At 33.2% G+C, this 13304-nt stretch overlaps 2 protein-coding genes across 5 annotated transcripts; both read left to right on the forward strand.

Moving 5' to 3' along the window:
* Positions 1–478: 478 nt before the first annotated feature.
* On the forward strand, positions 479–11306 carry LOC136774223 (uncharacterized). 2 transcript variants are annotated; one of them, XM_066728389.1, is made up of 9 exons: positions 479–4012; positions 4123–4223; positions 5468–5904; positions 5974–6251; positions 6332–7510; positions 7604–7893; positions 9121–9541; positions 9627–9728; positions 9814–11306. In XM_066728389.1, the coding sequence occupies exons 2-9, from the start codon at positions 4130–4132 to the stop codon at positions 10151–10153; spliced, it is 3141 nt and encodes a 1046-aa protein (XP_066584486.1). In that variant the 5' UTR covers positions 479–4012; positions 4123–4129; the 3' UTR covers positions 10154–11306. The 2 variants fall into 2 exon arrangements, with proteins under 2 accessions (XP_066584486.1, XP_066584487.1); XM_066728390.1 differs by having other exon boundaries at positions 9133–9541.
* A 136-nt stretch (positions 11307–11442) lies between these two features.
* Positions 11443–13304, forward strand: LOC136774224 (uncharacterized protein C1orf198 homolog). 3 transcript variants are annotated; one of them, XM_066728394.1, is made up of 3 exons: positions 11443–12185; positions 12261–12522; positions 12598–13304. In XM_066728394.1, exons 1-3 carry the CDS (start codon positions 11895–11897, stop codon positions 12825–12827), a joined length of 783 nt encoding a protein of 260 aa, XP_066584491.1. In that variant the 5' UTR covers positions 11443–11894; the 3' UTR covers positions 12828–13304. The 3 variants fall into 3 exon arrangements, with proteins under 3 accessions (XP_066584491.1, XP_066584490.1, XP_066584488.1); XM_066728393.1 differs by having other exon boundaries at positions 11446–11712; positions 11783–12185; positions 12261–13304; XM_066728391.1 differs by having other exon boundaries at positions 11447–12185; positions 12261–13304.

Genomic DNA, 13304 nt, shown 5'->3' on the forward strand with positions numbered 1-13304 from the left:
TACTTGTAGAAATTTTTACTTAACTCTTGCGATGCACAAAGCTTCTCTTGGTTATTTTTGAGATTATTTGTATCTTACTCTTTTCAGAGAACAAAAATTCATGGTACAAAGTATCAACAAAATTGAATACTGTACTGTCCAATTTAACTTTCATAACCTCCATAATACATATGTATATCGAATAACAATATTATATAGAAAACTGCAGTAGCCAATAAATAAGGGAGGAAAATATTATTATTAAAAAAATAATTTCGCCTTCTCAGAGTATTATACATTTTTTTCGAAGGTGAACTATTTAAATCTTTTATGAAATGTTTTACAAAGAAGATATAGCAGTAAATTTTTAACTACATACTTGGCTGTAGATGCTGGAATATGTAGGTAGTTAGTGGTTATATGCATTCATAAATCTGTATTATCAGAACAGCTATATATTTATATATATATATATATATATATATATATAAGTGAGGTATTATAAGGATCATAAAAAAGATATAAAAATAGTAATATAATCATTAATATTATTACGTAGTATCGTAAAGCAAGAAATAACGTATGAAATTGAATCCATTAAATATGAGTTTTTTTAGGAGAATGAAGATGTGAAAATAGTTTATGCGCAGGCTGGACAGCTTTGAGCAATAAAGTTATCGATGAAACCTCGCGTTAGCGATGAAGCCATAGAAGCCCTGCAGTTTTTCGTCCCCCAACGATTTCAACGTATTCAGCAAACGTAACTTGAACCAAACTCGTCAGGAGGGATTTGAGCTTAGAAAGTTCTGCGCAACTCGCGGGGAAACCAGCCTCTATGGGAGGAGTCGAAGACGGGGGTCAATGTTCGTTTCGACATCCCATCCTCTTTCCTCTGCGTCCTTTACCTCTGCAGTCTTCCCTGCTTTATACTTTAACTATATTGTAGTGTAATTACACCCTCCCAACATACAAGGATTATTTCTGCGCAAGCTGAGACCAGTTTACTGCGCATGTCAGACCAAAGCTAATGCCATCCAAAGGACTGGTGGCCTGCTTGGTGATGTTGCGGAATCCAAGATCAATAATCAAGTACTTTGCGCAATGGGAGTAGCAGTTGGCTATACTATGCTACTGCTATTGCCACGACTGCTGCTGCGCCATCCAATTGCAAAGCTTCTGCTTTTCACTCCGACGTCTGCCGAATATAAAGTTGAACGTAAGCCACTATGCTATAAATGTTCTGTCTTGCTTAAACGAAGACGGAGTCGGCACTTAAATTTTAAATTAATCCATTATACATTTGTATTCAATTAGTTTATTAATATCGTAAAATAATCTTGTGTTGATGATTAAGGAATTTTATAAAATAATTTTATTCCTTTTCTTGTACAATATATCTTCTGCGTACAAAAGAGCGACTGAAATTTAACTGTTTCATATATCGTAAAATGTTCCATGCATTGACTTAATAAAGTTCTCGGAATTTATTATTCCAACAGGCTGTATTCATAATAAAGAAGCTCGTTGTACGATGGAATTCATACCTTACTAGTGTCAAGTATACTTTAAATTTACAGTACAAAATCTTGTTATATACTTAAATAAATAAAGAATGATAATTAACATATTTAAAGTAATTACGAAATATTAAAAAATAAAATATTTAGCTAATATAAAAGCATATAATGCATTTATAAACCGTATTGTTCGTAAGTCTCTTTGTGTAATTATAATTATTTTCATAAAAAATGTACATTTTTTAGCTCGATTTTATTGATTTATGCAGAGTTATTTTGACTGTGTTGAAGTATGGAATATATAATTTACAAGTCCAACATTTTCAATTTTCTCATGTATCTGTATAAAAAAATAAATTAAAAGTAATTTAAATCGAATTAAATTGCCTATTTGGAAAAATAGACTTATACTTAAAGCGTTAACCGTATTTTGTTTCAAATCTGAAGCATATCTGACTAATATGATAGGAATCCAGTAGGGTACAAGTACTTTTTAAAGGAGATAGCTTCTTATTATCGCATTTATTTATTTTTTAATATATTACTTTTTTATTATTATTTTATACTTAAAAAAATATATAGAGAGAAAATTGGTATGGATACAAATTAGCAAAGAGAGCAATTTAGAAGTAAAAGCTCTGCCGGCGGGGAACTTTGGAAAGAGTAGGGAGAACGAGAGAGGAGGGGAATGAACAGTTTTGCCAGCTTCGGATCGAAGTAGGAGAGGTTGGGCATTATGGATATAAATTGGAGCTGCGATAGCTTTACGCAGATTGGATGACAGGTGGCAATTGGATGTCTTGCTGGAAAAACGCATGAAATGGGAGGGAGTCGGATGTACATATAGAAGAGAAAGGTAGAAAGCGTAAGTGTGAGAGAGAAGCACATCCTTTGGAAAGGAAAGAGGGAGTGAGAGTTGGAGGGAGAACATAAAGAAAAGCGATGATGAAGGACGAGAGGGAGGGAGGGAAGGGGATGATTAGAGAGGAACAGGATGAAACGGGTGGTTAGAGGCAGGGTGGGGTAGGAGAACGGAATGGGAAAAGATAAAAATAGTTGCTTTGAGATGTTCAGGACGCGCTTGCGTGAGCTGGTAGTCCGTTGACTCGATTGGTTCCCCACCCGAGCTTGATACACGTCAGGTTGACTTAATTTCAATTCAAACGCCCTTCCACCCCTGACCTATCCTTCCTCGCTCCATCCAATTGCCTCTTTTGTATTTGCTGTAATATCTCGCTCTATGCGAAATATTATAGTAACATCGTCAGCGTCAGCTGCGTCACTCGTTTCTGCACACTACGGCACCAACTTGTGAGTGTGTACGGTGTGTACTTAATAGAATAAGAGAAAAAGAGAGGGAATAATCCCTCCATCTTCGGGAAAGATAGAGAGGAATAGGTATTGGGAATTTGGGTAGGGATGGGCCTAAAAGGAAAAAGGAGAGAGAGGGAAGCTTATGGCTGTAAGGGGGTTTCGGGAGGGGTAGAATGCGTGAGAGAATGGAAGAAAATTGCAGGAGGGAGAAGCTTCTGGTAGGTTAGGGGCTTGCGGGGTATATCGGTATGGATGCAATCGGCGGCGGCGCACGGCATGCCGCTCCTTGGAAAACAACGCATCTGCTGAACACTCTGAACTCGCGCCTGAACGTGCCTCAGCCTCAACACTCAACACAGTTCGGCACGAAGTCACTCACATCGAGTTGATTTTCCTGTTCCGTCTTGTCCTGTTGCGGTCGCGCGCGCGTTTTCATTACTGTTCCGCCGCCATCTTGCCGCTTCACACACAATTATACAAATCATACAACACACCTATTAATTTCAATTTGGCCCAAGAGAGCCATTTAACACTCATCTACGACTAATACATATGACGTAATCAAATTAATTTTTTTTTCCTAAATGTAATTTTGGTGGGGAATAACGGTCCAGTGGTAGAACAAACGCTGTATCATAAATTTTAGTCAGCCATGTTTTCATCATAACTGAAGATCTCCGGTAAAATATACACTATCACAATTAGGACCGAAGTTCAACATGCGTTGTTTTGTTTGTTATGTGAGCGTGATTTGTTGATATTGAACAACATGAGCGTTCACTTTCATGAAAACTGGGCCATGTTTCTGTGTTATTCTGAAATAAATGCTTTAACGAAAGTTGAGTATTTAAGCGCGCGTGTTTAATTAGTTTGCACCCACTGAATACGTCATACTGCTCATCCAAGTCCAGAGCATTGATGAACACTGAATAATTAAACTGTGTTGCTGTTGCTACTTCGGTGTCACTTCGAATCCCCTATGTGATGAATTCCTGAGAGTCTTCTTGACAAATTGCTTGATTGAATTATTCGCAATTACTACACCAGCATTGAAGCTCTATATACCTAATGAACTTCTTTTTTGGAATAATTTTTATTGCACAATGACATCCTCGTTGACAGACGGTCGTGAAGAATTTTAATGCTCAAAACTGTAGTATTTGATGTTGTACTAGCAATTTGCATTGTAGCCCACAATGCCTGTGAGTATGATTATAAATAATTAATTAGTTATTTATAAAAATTAATTATTTATAATAGCTGTCAAAGTAATGGCAGGAATTCTGAATGTGGAATCCAAAAATAATTTCAGATTGGAAATGAATGATCCATTGAAGCAAGATTTTCAAGAATCACAAAATGTTTCTACGACTAGTAGTGCTAGCGATAATAATCTAAAGGAACCAAAATTAGGTACGTTGTAATTTAATGAATATACATATCAAAATAATTTGGCATTATAGCAGCTAAAAGTGGGAGTTCTGTATGTATATGAAATAATAAATTTTCAACTAGACGTTAATTATAATGTTAAACATTTAAATCCCCTTTAATTTCTTTTTATCTGACAAAAGAAAGATAACCGAAGGTTTAAAAATATACAGAATTATATGATGATGCTCTTAGATTCATATTCAATAATAATTTAGTTTGTTACTAATGCCAAGTTATGTTTTAATATATAGGTTAGAGATCCATGTTTTTCAATCTTCTCATTTACTTACATATGTAAATCTAATGATGCAATTATTTTGTTTATTGTGTAAATCACCATTTTAATTTGATTTAGTAACGTAAGCTCCTACCAATTTTTAAATGTATAAGTATATTCCAATAATTACGTCATTATTTAATAACACAGTAAAAATTTATAGTTCATAGTACTGGCCTTTAAGAAAAATTTTAAATTTGATATATTTGAATTAAATTTTTAAATTCTCTTACTCAAAGAATAATAATAATTTTAAATTCTTTTTTTAAATATATCATCTAGTACCTTTAATGTAAACCATATAAAAAATCTTATTTACGTTTTTTAAAGCATCTGAAAATGCGAACAGCTAAGCAATAATATATATTTTTGTGTTTGTGTGTGTGCATGTGTGTAACTATTAAGGTATTGATATAATACCAATTAATAATTTGCTCATTTACACTTCTGACAAAATTAACCACCGAATTTTTTATTACTGCAATGAGAAGTTAGTCGATCACGAATCACGATGGTAGTTTGGTTTTCGTGTGTAATATGAACCAATGGGAATCAGGATACGTTCTTTAGTATAGTATATCGATTGCAGGACTCTACTTTCAATTCTCTACAAAATTCCAAATAATTATCTTCGATCTTTCTATTCCTAGTTATTTGACTACTAGTATTTTTACATTTATATGTATTATAATCATAATACCATGTTGATATTTGTTTGTAAACAACTGGCAATCGATTGAACTCACGTGTTCTATGGTAAACACTGTTCTTTGTTACAAAGCTTAACCTGCCTTGTCACAAAAATAATAATGCTTTATTAAACAAGATTATTGTTAGTTTCCTGAAATATCTAAAAGTTTGAAAAATTACATAAAAAAGGGTACATTATTAAGCGTCTAATTTATACACAAATAAAAAATAAAGCTTTTGGTATATTTTTTTTCAGAGGACTTAGTTGAAGCTGGTAGTCCAAGTACTGTGTCAGATAGTAATTTTCTGTGTGAAGTTTGCAATAATCAGTTTCTAACTAAGAAAGAATTACGTAAGCATATTTTGACACATCTGGGACATCCTCGAGTTGTTCTTAAGCGGTTGTCAAATTTAAAATCATTTAAGAAAAAATCAAGCGATACTTATTGGCTTGATCCAGATAAGAAAGGTTCATTAAAATTAACTCTGAAAAAGCAGAGTCCTTGCGATTCTTTAAAACTTACTTTCAAAAAAAAATCAGCAAAGTCTGAGGCTTTTGAAGTAGTTAATAATAATTTTAATCTGGCTGTTGAAAATAAAATAATTGGAGACGTGGCAGATACAAAAGAGAATGATTCAACAGATGCCAAAACCACAGAAGGCCTGGTTGATGAATCATTTGAAAACGTGACGGTATGTATTTTTATAATATAGCAATATTTAAAGTTAATTTTTTTTAATTCAATATACTTATTATATCAGGATAATGATCAGGATACCAAACATGAAGAAAAAAATAATTTAAAAGAGAATGAAAGGCCTTCTTTAGATGTCAATGAGGGAGATTCTGGAGTTGGGAGTGATATGGCTAATGCTTTGGAAAAAGAAGATCAAAACATAGATGACTTGCATAACATTGAACAGTACGATAATTGTGGTAAACCGCTTTCCGAAATTGAGGATCACGAAGAGTCAGATGCACTGGAAGCAACTTGTCGGGAAACCATTGAGAACTTAAAAAAATTAGGGGAACAATCAAAGTAATTATTTTTGCTATCATATTTAGTTTTGTTTTTTTAAAGTTTATTTTAGATATATTTTGGAATTATTTTAATTTTAGACCCACAAGTCAATTATTTTGCAGTTCTATTGAAAAAGAAAACGACAAATCAGATGATTCCAACATGATTCACAATCTTGAAGAAAATTCAGCAATCAGTATTGTAGCAAAGCCTTCTACATACAATAATCATACTAACAATGAAGACAAGGAAGTGGAAAAAGAAGTGGAAGAGCAACAGGAAGTTACAGAAGGATTTAATTGGAATGAGCTATCAACCAATCTTTCTGCTAAAACCTCGGATAATTCTAAATCTCTAGAAAATGAGCCAACAATAGAGAGCGACAATAATATAGAAAATGCTGGATCCCTTTTACAAAATTTTTTGATTGAGCACCAAAGAAGAAATCAAAGTGAAACAACATTTTCAAATAGTTTGCCTCCTGTTGAAACAGAATATGTATCACTTGAAAAGTTAGCAGAAACTGTTAACACTTGCCGGTTTTGTAATGAAAAATTTAAAGACATCGCTCATCTGGATGAACATAAAAGTAAAGCAGGACATTATCAGTGCAATATCCCAGATTGTAGTCATCAAGTCTTCGCTTCATTATTGGAACTGTCGATACACAAAAATCAAGTTCATGGTACAGCTCTTTCACCAAACTTGAGCCAACCATCATCGCATTTAAATCCAAACTCTCCTCATCTAAATCAAAGCTCTCCACATTGTCAATCGTCGCCGAAAGTTAATACCAATTCACCGCACACCGTAAACGTTGATTCACCGACCACATCGAATCCTCCGCAACTAAGCAGAGCCTCACCATTGACTTCACCGCATCATACAAGTTCACCAACATACGTAATACCCAATACCAATCAACAACTGATTCCGCCCGTAAATTTTGAGCAATTACCAGCACCTGTACAGCAATTGGCGCAACAAGTGCAACGAATGCCACTTCCACAACCACAAATGCCTCCTAGTCTTCCACCAGGTGCTAGCACCATTATTCCTGGATCAAATTATTTTGTACAACCACCTGGAAGACCACCTTTGTACAGGGTCCCAGGACCCCAAGGCATGCATTTTCCTCCGCACATGTCACATCTCTATTCCCAATATGGTCCTGGGCCTGGGTCTTATCCGCAAATGGCTGCCCCTCCACAAATGCATCCTCAACTCCCGCAGCCAATTTCACGTGGAAGGTACCCATCCTTATTACACAACACTCGGTAAGAATTGCATTTTATATAATAATTCTAGGGCAATCTTCTTACACGACATTTATCTTAAGAGAAATTTATCATATTCTAACTTTGTTTCAGGGGTCCAAGAATTCCTCAACAAGCACCCGTAACACGCCAAAGAATGAAAAGACCGCCGCAACAAGCTATACCTTTATCCCAACAAAACAGTTCAATAAAGCAAAGACGAATGGACGTTTTATTACCAGATAGAAATGAAGATGCGGATTGTCACGTTATTGCACAACAAAAAAGGAACGATGGCCTCCCTATGATACAAGACGTTCAAGGTGCTACATCTCAACAATCGAATAGAACTGATTCCACGATACATCTTACAGATTCGATTACTTTAAGCGTCCGACAACCAGGTAAATCATTATTAATTACATTTTTGCATTTAAAGTCTAAAGTTATCGCACTAATCCGACGCTCGTTAGTTTGATATAAGAGCACAAGAAGTCAACAATACGCTAGATTATAGCATTTATGGCACATCCTACTCGCTAAAGGTACCGTGCGCGAAACACAATAAGGGTAAAAGTACACGGCGCGTGAATTTCCATGTGGCGTATGAAGCAGATGCACGACTGGTCCAGACTATGTGCGGCATGAATTTGGTTTGAAGATTTAATGACCCTGATTTTTTCATCAATTTTTTGCTCTCAATATTAGAAATAGAGAGATCCTATGTCAGCCAAGATATCTTAATTATAAATTTTTTAGGAAAAGAGATGATGAAAGTCAGGGTGCTCTGGTCTACATTGTTGCATCGATTCTGCTCTTGAAAAATTTACGATCGAAGTGTTTTAACCACTAGAATCTACGACTTTTAAGGAATAGTCACATTATTCATCATCTTTTTTTCAACATTATCGTTACCGTCATTTTCGTTACAAAAATATATCAAGCTGATGCGATAACAGCTTTCCGTTCTCTACGCTCTTTCGACATAATTAAATTCAAAAATGTACAATTTCGAATAAATATTTGTGATTTGAACTAAACGATATCAAACTTGTCAACTAAATAATTTAAAGGCTATTAGTCAATTAAGTATCAGATACACGTGTGCTTCTCATCGTGTATTCACTTCACGCGCCGTACGTTCGCTCCAAACGCTGCGCGTGAATTTACGCACCCTGCACCCGTACCTTAATAACAGTGAAGTGAGAATGTATTGTTGTGCATGTATATAAAAAAATCGCAGTGAATAATTTGTGATAGCTCTGTCTACAGTTAAATTCTCGCCGTTTTTCACTGTACATTGCTTATATATATAAAGCAACACACACTCACTTTCGTTATACATCTCTTAAGGTGCCTGAACTTCATTAATTAGAAAATTCACTAAATGAAACAATTTGGTTTCAAATTTTTCTTATCAAACTAACGAAATTTTACTGTACTTTTTTAAAATTTATTTATATTCTATTCACGTACTTCTTTGATGAAATTAATATTTGTAAATATATCACATTATTTTATTGCTTTATGATATTTCATTTAATTATAAATACTCTTTAAATTTTTCGTCTTGTTCAATGAAGAAGTGCCGGACAGAAATATAAGTATAGAATATCCTTACTAATCTGAAGGTTCAACTCCAGCTCAAACACAAAATACATCCAGCTCTGGTAAAAAATCTGACGCAAAGGCTGTGGCTAATGTATTAGCTGCTAGGGGCATTACTGTAACACCAGCTGCAAATAAAAATAAAGGCAATGAACCAAACAAGCAGCAACAAGCACCACTTCAGCAGCAAAGATCATCAGTGCAACAACAGCAACCACCTCTAAATGTAACAGCTCTTAATTTGAACTCTGCTATCTCTATCATACCAACGAGTTCTCAAAGAAAGCAACAGGAACAGGCGCAATTCGCTGTTCCACAAAATAAGCAAAGTAAATCAGCAGTAAATGAAGTTGAAAGGCCTCCTAGGCCCCCAACTGTTGATCTCACCCAAGATACACCACCACCGCCACAAATGCCAGTTGTTAGACGTGGTAGACCACCCAGGTAATACATTTAGTCTCTTACAATAAACAGAGTTACTCTATATAATTCTAAGTCTTAAATAAATTAAAATTGTACATTTTTACAGAGCTATGCTAACGTGTCAAGTATGTGACAAAAGCTTCCAAAATCAGGAAATGTTAAGTCAGCATATGGCAACACATCGAGCACCAAGCAAATTGCTTCACAAGTGAATATTTCATTCTTGTTTATTATTACTTATATCTATGTATTAAACTTTCTTTTTACTCATCAGTTTATTTGTTGCTTTACAGGTGTAACTTATGTGCTGCTCAATATCCAACGGCTCAGGCGCTGTTAGCGCATAAGCAAGCTTATCATAAAGAAGTTGATACTTTAGCACAAAACGGAGGTGCGGAATTGGCTCTACCAGTAGTAGATTTAAAGTCGCCACATGTATTAAATCGTTTATCAAATTTAGGTATTCAAAGCTATATTCCATTGTCACAGCTTAGCGCTCAAACAGGTGGTTATTTTGGCCTACCTATAATAACAATAGACGGTGCAAGGAATCCTAATATTTGTAATTTAGGCGCCCTTGGCGCTACATCGATATTAAGTCTTGGTCCCCTTAAACACTTTTCAAATAGGTAACTGTGGACAGTATTGTTGTCTATAGCTTTGCGTAATTTTGCTCTATGTTTAAGTTATTTTGATTATAATTTATGTTGTTATTTTATACGATGATTTTTTTCTACAAAATTGTTTTCGTAAAAGTGATATTTAGCTATCTTACGATCGCTAAATTATTTGCCTAAACATCACAATTTTAATTTAAACATTTTTAAATAAACAGAGCAATATTTTTTTTGTGAGGTAAATTTCATCTATTAACATAGAGACAATGATTACAGAATATGATGAATTCAGCCATGTTACACTCCGTATACGCTTTAAATAAATTTTATCCGACGGATTGTTTTTTGTGTATCATTTATTGTAAAAATTTAAAGTTCTCGAGAAATTCTACATATTTGATCATTTAAGTGTCTATTGCAAACGTTTATTATAGCTCCTAAGAGTTTAGATTAATTGATTAACTAGCAGCCCTTGTTACAAATAATGTATTATGAGAATGTGTTCTCAAGCTTGAATTTATTAGTTGAGCATTCAATGACATTTTTTTTATAAATCGTTACAAGCATTTTTTGTATGATAATTTTGTTTAAAGATTGTTACACATTTAATGTGTATAACTTGCATACTATTGTACCTAAGCAGTAATTTATGCTGCATTCGCAGAAAATATACTATATACGCTAAAAAAATCTATTAGCGCAATATCACAATTGAAACTGTAGTTTAAATTTTGTTCATACGTTCAAATCTGGGTATAAAAATTTTCATACAAAATTAACGTCAATTCAATTAAATATGTTGTATTAAATTAAACATCCAAGAAGTCTGTTAATGACTAAAAAGATATACTAGACACGTACTTAAAAAAAATAGAATTTGGACAACTTACTGGTTTAACCAAAAGAAATTTCTAATTATAAATCTTATCATAATATGTATGATTATTATTTATTATGCTATGTAAATACTGTCATTTGTTATACATGTGCATATTTTTAAAAATATTGCTCCATTTCAAGTTAAATGTAGTGAAACTTATGGCACCAGAACTGATTTTAAATAATATTGTATATATTTGTATGATAATAAAAGATGAAAGAAAACCACTTTAAAAAATCCTGCATAGACAGATATTTATGCTTCTTATTTGTCTATGTTAAATATTAATTTGTTAATCAAATTTGATTACAAAATTTTATAAAAATAAGAGATATTTTAAAAAATAATTTTATATTCCTTTAATAAGTATTTTTAATATTTAATCATATATTTGCAGAAAAACACTGAAATAATTTCTTGTTTAAAATAAAATTAAATTATTGATTATTTGGATAAGAAATAAACATTTTGAAAAAAAAAATGATAACGCTATAAATTGTTTGTTAGTAATGCTTGTTAATAATCTTGGCTAAACTCTAAAAAGATAAATTTAGTTCGGTCGGAATATACCTTGAAGCCTTGAACCAATCACTGCTCTGATTGAAGTGTCAATGGCGTTAAAAACATGATCGTCATGCTAATAGCAGAGTAGTGGGTGGTGTTTTGATACCTAGTATTAATAGATATATCTAGAGGTAATAAATTCTTTATCAGCATTTACAAATACCTATTAACTTAATAAAACAATTATATTGTCTTGAAAAGTACATGAAACAGATAATGCAATTCGTATAATAGCTATGCATTGAATAGCGAAGCCTTATAGGTTACCATTTGACAAGCTAAATATTTCATATTTACTGAGGAAGCACACAAGATGAGTAATGCTCCATTAACTATAAGGGCGGAACAGTATTTTCATAGTTTAAATCCATTAGCGAAACGGATAGGAGATGATATCACTGCAACAAAAGAAGCATATGAAGGATTATGGAATACTCTAAGTATGGCAGAACGAAATCAAGCTATCAACGAAACGATAATTCAACCAGAAGTGGCTTTGAAATACACTTTACAGAAAATTGAGGCTCCAAGAGAGTTGCCTGACTGGTATCCAACATTACGAATCCAAACTGGAATGAAATATGTGATTGATGAAACTGGAGCGGTTAGTAATTATATTTTGTTTACAATGTATTGTTATTAATGTTGATTTTAACTTGAATTTTAAAATACTTTTTAGACATTACGATGGAGGGATGAACATTCTGCACCATTTTCTTTTATGAGTCAATCTCAAATGAATCTTAGCTTAGGAGATGGAAGTGAAGAGCCATCTAAATCCATGAGAAGTCATTTTGGAGAGCCAACACATTACACAAGTACAACAAGAACACAAAATGATCTTAAAGAGTATAATTTGTGTAGTCAAGAATTTCGTTACGCATCTGATGAATATTCCAGCAGTATTTTTGAGAGCGAAGATTGCAGCATTTTACTAAAAAGTAATTCTGGCAATGACAATTCTGATAACATCTTTGCAAAGTTGATTAATAAGACAGCTTTGTTAAAATTGCAAGGGACAGATGATGATTTAGAGAACTTAGTACCAAATAGAGATTCGGACTCAAATAAAAGTCAAATGACATCTACAGTAACCATCACTACAAAATCTACTGATATTAATGAATCTACTGCATTGCTGGAAACACCCAGTTCCTACAACAGCTTCCAATCCACCCAGTTGAATCAAGATGAAGAAGAGAGAAGTATACCAAAGACTGGTTTTGAATTTTTAGATAACTGGTAAAAAGAAGGAATGTACCGGTTCAATAAAACTTATATTTACACATGGTACATTACGCCTTTAAGTAATTTTATTTAGCTTTGATTAGTACTTTTAGATGTCTCCCAACAAATTTTTTGACATACATTTGTACTATTAGAAAAAAGATATAAGTGGAATGTGTGATCTGAAAACATGACCATATAGTATATAATATATATTTACCTGTATACAAATTTTTAAAGAACAAAAATCATGTCTTGTGCAACTAGTCATAGTACGATTATATAATAGATTTTGTGCTAAATAATTAAATTCTAGTGTTTTATAACTTTTCAATATCACTGAATATCTCAAAAGAGAGATTAATTTTTATCCATAGTTTTAAGAGAATGAAGTGTACTTTGCTGCGATTGTGTGTATGCTTTGTTTATCTAATATAACTTTGTAAACTTTTTGATAAAAATATACACATATATTCCTCAGTAGTTATGACAAGTT

This window comes from Prorops nasuta, unplaced genomic scaffold (genome assembly GCF_024137725.1).
Source record: "Prorops nasuta isolate Cenicafe-Biocafe unplaced genomic scaffold, Cenicafe_Pnas_1.2 PNAS00006, whole genome shotgun sequence".
Taxonomy (NCBI): Eukaryota; Metazoa; Arthropoda; class Insecta; order Hymenoptera; family Bethylidae; genus Prorops; species Prorops nasuta.

Bases quoted from the DNA above. Each gene is read 5' to 3' on its own strand.
- LOC136774223 (XM_066728389.1), top strand. From the start codon at position 4,130: ATGAATGATCCATTGAAGCAAGATTTTCAAGAATCACAAAATGTTTCT. The intron at 5,905-5,973 runs GTATGTATTTTT...TTATTATATCAG, and splicing joins AATCATTTGAAAACGTGACG to GATAATGATCAGGATACCAA. The intron at 6,252-6,331 runs GTAATTATTTTT...TTTTAATTTTAG, and splicing joins AAATTAGGGGAACAATCAAA to ACCCACAAGTCAATTATTTT.
- LOC136774224 (XM_066728393.1), top strand. From the start codon at position 11,895: ATGAGTAATGCTCCATTAACTATAAGGGCGGAACAGTATTTTCATAGT. The intron at 12,186-12,260 runs GTTAGTAATTAT...AATACTTTTTAG, and splicing joins TGATTGATGAAACTGGAGCG to ACATTACGATGGAGGGATGA.